At 43.6% G+C, this 6,480-nt stretch overlaps 1 protein-coding gene across 1 annotated transcript; it reads left to right on the top strand.

Moving 5' to 3' along the window:
* The first annotated feature begins 1,068 nt into the window (after window positions 1-1,068).
* On the top strand, window positions 1,069-5,768 carry LOC137265368 (beta-porphyranase A-like). Its single transcript, XM_067800757.1, has 3 exons — window positions 1,069-1,366; window positions 2,166-2,310; window positions 4,183-5,768. Exons 1-3 carry the CDS (start codon window positions 1,124-1,126, stop codon window positions 5,637-5,639), a joined length of 1,845 nt encoding a protein of 614 aa, XP_067656858.1. The 5' UTR covers window positions 1,069-1,123; the 3' UTR covers window positions 5,640-5,768.
* The last annotated feature ends 712 nt before the right edge of the window (window positions 5,769-6,480 follow it).

Raw genomic sequence — 6,480 nt, 5'->3', positions numbered from 1 at the left:
GCGTCTGGAAGCAGCGGAGTTTCAGTCTGCTTTTGCAAGGCACTTCAACGTCCACCACGGCACCATATCTCGATTATAACATGGATATACCATAATATTCAGTTCGACCCAATGTGTAATACTATAACTGACAAGTCCGGCTCAGGACCGTTCATCGAGTGTTCCATCTGTGTTTCTGATTTGCTACAGCATCGGACACCGCAGGACAGTTTCGCGGTCTTTGAAGAAAGTCCGACCAAACCATCAGAAATCGTCTTAGAGAAGTGAGAAGTCGAGCACATGTTGGAGCTGTCCTGACACGAGGACAGGGTACACCTACAGCGACAGGGTATGGAACTAGTGGGACGCATGTTTGGTTACGCGATGAATTGTGTTTCCTTCCTAAATGACGGCATTGGTGGCATCGTGTCTCTTCGACGTCAACACATACCGTTTACGCCGAACTGCGCTCTACAGATGGCCAGATTTGGTGATGATAGCGTCATGGTGTGGGGCTAGTGCTGGTTCAAGGCATTCTTACAGCAGATCGGTACATCGACCAAACCCAGCGATCTCATCTCTTCACAAGCTCTTAAAACAGAGGGAGCTGTTTCAACCCGACAACGCTGAACGTGCAACACGTGCCTGTTTCGCCAATGCAAGCGTCAATGTCGTTTCCTAACCTTCCAAACTCGCCTGATTTGATTTGAACACTTGCCAACGCTCTTGAATGGCGAAGAATGTCACACGCACAGATCTGAGGAGTGCCGCACAGTCACAGTGTCTGTAAGTTTTACATCCTTTTTAGCAAAACAATCTAACATCACTTTGAGAATCTTAAACGAGAACCTGTCGAAAGTAAATTGTTCTGTCTTGATATTTATTTCAATTTCAATGTATGTTAAAAACTTAAAACCAGTATATAGGCAAACAAATCCTTGTGATTGTTAGGGCGCATTCTAGAATAAAGAACTGACTATGGTACATTTGAAACTGCACATTCCTTACACTCGTGTTTATATTTAAAAACATTTAACTGATATGGGTCTGAATATCTCAAACAAGGAGTGCATAACATATGGACTTTTCACACTCAACATGTCTAGGTATATAACAGCTTCGCCTCACCTAAAATTGTGTAGTCATGCGGGCTGTACCAGTGGTAGCGTTCGTTACGGTGTTGCTGTGGGGCGAGGTGCTCTCAGACACCACAGTCACCATCTACAACGAGTGGTTGTCCCAAGGTGGACGTGTTCATTATGAGGTGGACAGATGGAATAAACACAACGGTCTCGACAGATCCAGTCTTTTCTCAAAGTGTAAAGCTATTGGAACCATGGCAGGACGGTGGCTCAACAGAGATTTAAACGGAGGCCTCTTTGCGAATGTAGGTATCATTATGCCTTATTGTCATGGCAGCCAACAATGTTTCATCAACCTGAGGAAGAGACAAAGACGTCGTGGATATAATAATCAATGAGTTGGATTTAAAGCCATTTTGAATATTCCAGTGTGTATTGTGATAGGAAAAGCAGAACTAATATAGTTCTTGGACGTCAACAGTCCTGTTGATACCGTCGACCACTCGTTTGGCGCTGATTAGCCTAAAAACAACGTGGCAAACTGGTGCTCGAACACGATTATCTGTTTCTTTAAAGTAAACCATTGCGCAGCGAATTTCGACGCATTTCAGGTAAACAAGCTGCTTACATGTTCACCTCGTTTCCAACATGTTCCGCTTGCATTCCACATACCATCTGAAAGTTGTGAGACACTCAGTTGTGGTGTGTTTCTTTGGTATCTTCCAGTCTCTTTCCTGAGAGTACCCGCACTTGTTCCTCTGACGGTGTAAAGAGGAAGGTGGCAGTATCGGAGACTCTTCATGTTCTCCAAAACGTTCTTGGTGGTTTCAATTTGGTATTGCTTCTCGGAAGACGCCCAATCGCTATTTTGCAAATTTGTGAAGGGTTCAAGGGTCTTGAGCTGATGATGGTTTATTGTTGACTGCCAGACTCTATATTACAGCTGTATTTTATTTCGATTTGCCCCAAATCGATGATATCACGGACTAATATGAGTTGATGACCATACTAGACTGACCTTGATAAGATTTTCTGAACCCCCTTTATGGGACTTACTTTTTGTAATCTGTTCAATAATAATATCATTATATCATTAATGAACAGTGGCGCCAAAACCCATCTCACCATGGTTACCCAGACCCCCACTACCTTCAAGACCAAAGTCTAAAGAAGAGGACTTGGGACTACTATATGGAACAAGTCCATGCTTACGGAGACGGTATAAAGAATATGGTATGGGAAATAAAGGGTAAGTCATAAAGAAGAACCATACTTGTTACTGAACAATCTTTATCAAAGACACTTGAAAGGGGTCTGATCTACGAGTGAGTGAGTGAGTGAGTTTAGTTTTATGCCACACTCAGCAATATTACAGCTATATGGCGGTGGTCTGGAAATAATCGAGTCTGAACCAGATAATCCAGTGATCAACAACATGAGCATCGATCTGCGCAATTGGGAACTGATGACATGCGTCAACCAAGTCAGCGAGCCTGACCACCCGATCCCGTCAGTCGCCTCTTACGACAAGCTGAGTCGCCTTTTATGGCAAGCATGGGTTGCTGAAGGCCTATTCTACCCCGGGACCTTCACGGGTCCTGATCTACGATATTCCTAGCTGTCTGTTGGTTTTCATCTCTTTTGAAAAAGCCGGGTATCAGGGAATTGTCTGTGAGCTTGAAACCTTTAAAGCGTAATCCTGTAAGCGCATGCTTTCTTTCCTTCTACCGTATAAAGGCGCACAGTTGTGTTTTGAAAATTAAAAGTAAATGTGGACATATATGGAAGTGGCTGTATTAGCAAAAGTGATGTTTTCAGAGCCCTTGGCTCTGTATTTCGATTTACAATATTCCTTAAAATAAGGAATAATGTTACTAACTATCGATGCAGAAATAACAGGGCATGACGTTGATTAAATATACTTAGCAGCTAAAACAACAACAAACAAGCAAAAACAAAGACAAAACCTCAGGACTATTTCAAAATTACATAGACACTGTAATCAAACCATTACAGATATCCGCATAATAAGCGTATCAAAACCATTTTTGTGTACAATATTCTGACAACTAAATAACTCGGCATAATTCCAAAACATTACATGAACGCTAGGAGTGTATATATGGAGTCCACCAATCGATTGATGAAAGCCAGTGGTACCTGGAACCACACCCTGAGAAAGGTCCATCGCAATGAATCGGTTGTGTTCGGCCACGGTATGATATTATTCAGGCTCACCTGAATTTCATCCCGATCATGTTCAATTGGGTTAAATCAGCACAAACGGCTGGCCACTGCATAATATTGAAACCGTTCAGCTATAGGGAGTCCCATGTAGTTCTGGCAGTATTGACCCGGGCGTTATCATGCTGGGAAATCTTGTTCCGGTCGCGTTCGAAATGTGGTATGACGTGGGGTCTGAGAGCGTGGTCGATATAGCGCACCACTGTGATGCTGCCTTCTCTCCCTGGGCCAAGGTTCTGGAACACTACTGGACCCACTCTCTGGTTCAGGCCTATTCCATTCCATACCATGAAGCTTGCACCCCCAAGAGTCTCTTTCCATAACACATTGGTTTGAGTGACGCCGGCCTCATTGTCGCCCTTTTCGTGTTCTACCATCTGCAGTTGATAGGCAGTACCGACTCTCATCTTTGAACAGAACAGGTCTCCATTGCCTGTATCGCCAGTTTTGGTGTTGTAGGGCAAACTGTAGACGTTCGACAAAAGCTCATTTCATGAGTCTATATCAAAGCCTACTTTCTACCCTTGCCATTTCATGCAAATATGCAACCATAACCATTTAATCCTTGACAAAAGAAATGACAGATTACCACAAAAAAATAACATATTAACAAATACTGATTTCGCCAAAGGTTGTCTTTGTAGTACTCACACAGATAGCAGGTCTGACACAGATTCTATCTCATAGCAAGTGTTGACAGAAATCTCAAATCATGTGTAACGACACAGAAACTTGTTTCTTGTAACTTCCTCACGCAAATTACATCTCTCAAACCTGGATCCCACAAGTAAGTTAGACACACTGTATTTGTGGCATTTTCCAGTTACATTGACATACAGAATACAAAAAATAAAGTATCTATGTTTTTTTCTGTCAGGTCTCAGCTGGCCCAGTTGGATTGACAAGTCCCAGCATGGAGGAAAGTTCCCCAATAACCTAGATGCGGCGGCAGAGTTTGTGTCCTTAATGGTTCAGAGTGCAAAGGATTACACTGGAGGTCGTCTGCCTGCTTTCTTTGAGGTCATGAACGAACCCGACGCTTCTTATAAGATCCTCGACTCAACGACGGTGTTAAACTTTCACAAAGCTGTGGCACAAAAGCTGAAGTCAAGATTTGGGATCAAAGTCGGAGGCCCAACATATACTGGCTATACGATCAGAGCAGATGCAAATAATTTTAGCGTGTGGAAGAGAATGGCACAGTTTATGGATATGGCTCTGGATCACATGGACTTCTTTTCCTTCCATGCTTACAACGATCTCCACGTATCTGGTGGAAGTCATTCGTTTGCTGGTATTAACGAAGCACGACTGGTTGGAGTAATTGACTTGATAGAAAACTACTCTCACATAAAGAAGGGAAGGAACTTTCCTATCATCGTCAGCGAATATGGAAGAGGTGGAGTCCACGGTATCAGCCAGGATGCTCATTCTGGCATTTTAGACTTTGCTACCCTTTATTTGTCAATTGGACAGCAGTTTACTTATCTCAGCATGAGGGAGTACATGGAGAGAGCCATCGTCTTCCTCTTGGCTATGGAACAATATCCAGGACACACAAGCCTCAACTGGTCTCTTTTCACTCCTGATGGGCATGAAACACAAATTGCAAATTTCTTCAAATTCTGGCACAATTTGTACTATGACCTGAAGTTCCTCAAAACCTCGAGTGACTTCACAGGGTGGGAAAGACAAGTAGCACCTCTGGTCCTCGCGAATCCTAATAATAAAGAGATGCTGGTTCTCCTTCACAACTATGGGACGAACTGGCAGAATGTGAAGCTGGACTTCAAAAATGGCTGGATTAACCCAACAAGTGGTGAATCCACGTGTCTTCAGTACCAGAACGGCAACCCAGCAATGCATTCCAATGTCCACTTTGACACCAACAAGAACCATGGACGTGTCGGTCTCCCAGGAGAATCAAGCTGCATCTACAAATTCAAGACCAACTACAACTTCGGAGGCCTGAAGACAAATAACGAGAAAACTTACTATGGAAAGAACATGGTAATTCCAATAAGCAACGGCCATGCCTCAACCACGATTCAGGTACAAGGATCTGGCTTCCATACTGCACGTATGAGAATTGGGGTGAGCAGAGACAAGAACGCTAATGGGAAACCTCTGAGCGTTACGGTCAATGGATATAAACTACCATCAACATATATGCTGTATGATACCGACAAGAATGAAGCCCCTACCAAATGGGAAGTGTGGGAATACTGGGTGCCTGAAGATAGGGTTCACTCTTCAAACACAGTCAGTATGAGCTTTGCAGGGAATGGTGGTCATGTCAGTTCTGTAGCACTGATCGTGGGGAAACTTCATTAAAGACATATTCAATAATACCTGTGATGGGTTTTGCGTTTCGTGTCGATGTACGGTTTTAAAGTATATGTAATTCTGGTATGAAACCTGTTGAACATTAAATATATACTAGAACATTAATTAAGCACCACCCATTTTCATGTTATAAGATTGTGTTTAACACAACACACTGGCCATTCATGATATGGAAACCAAACACATGTTATAATTTCGTTAACTGAACCATCTAAAGTGTCAATCCATCAACTACCAACAGATGGTCCCATAAATGGTCATTTGGGTTGAGATCAGGGCTTCTCGCAGGCCAAGGTAATCTGTCAACTGCGTTGTTCTGCAAGTATGCGATAACAGCTCTGGAACGATGCTTTATCGTCCATAAATACTGGCCGACTTGCGAGGGTCTGGTTATCAAAATGCGGGACAACATCTTCCAGTACTTCCTGTTGGTATCTCTGACTATTTAGTGTCCCTTGAATGGTGATACGATTCAGCTTACAGTCATAGGAGATACACCCCCACACCATTACAGAGCCATCGCCAAATGGTTCAGCTGCATGGATCACCCGCTATTGATTAGCCTCATCCAAAGTCGCCAACGGCCATCTGTAACACGAAGACGAAAACAGCTTTCATCGGACCAACGGATCCTGCGCCATGTCCCCAGATTGTGGTCTTGCCGTTGATTACTCCACGCCAAACGTCGAGCGTAGTGTCTATCAATAAGGGACGTCCGATTGGACGATGTGCACAGAGTCCAGCGGACCTGAGCCTCCTTCGGATGGTGCTGGGTGAGAGACGAACACCCACTCTCCATTGTTCTCTGAGATCTTTGGCATTGGTCATG

The sequence above is a fragment of the Haliotis asinina genome, chromosome 15, assembly GCF_037392515.1.
Source record: "Haliotis asinina isolate JCU_RB_2024 chromosome 15, JCU_Hal_asi_v2, whole genome shotgun sequence".
Lineage (NCBI taxonomy): Eukaryota > Metazoa > Mollusca > Gastropoda > Lepetellida > Haliotidae > Haliotis > Haliotis asinina.
The sequence above is the reverse complement of the archived record's forward strand: the minus strand, read 5'-3'. Positions and strand labels throughout refer to the sequence as shown.

Bases quoted from the DNA above. Each gene is read 5' to 3' on its own strand.
- LOC137265368 (XM_067800757.1), top strand. From the start codon at position 1,124: ATGCGGGCTGTACCAGTGGTAGCGTTCGTTACGGTGTTGCTGTGGGGC. The intron at 1,367-2,165 runs GTAGGTATCATT...ATTAATGAACAG, and splicing joins ACGGAGGCCTCTTTGCGAAT to TGGCGCCAAAACCCATCTCA. The intron at 2,311-4,182 runs GTAAGTCATAAA...TTTTTCTGTCAG, and splicing joins TATGGTATGGGAAATAAAGG to GTCTCAGCTGGCCCAGTTGG.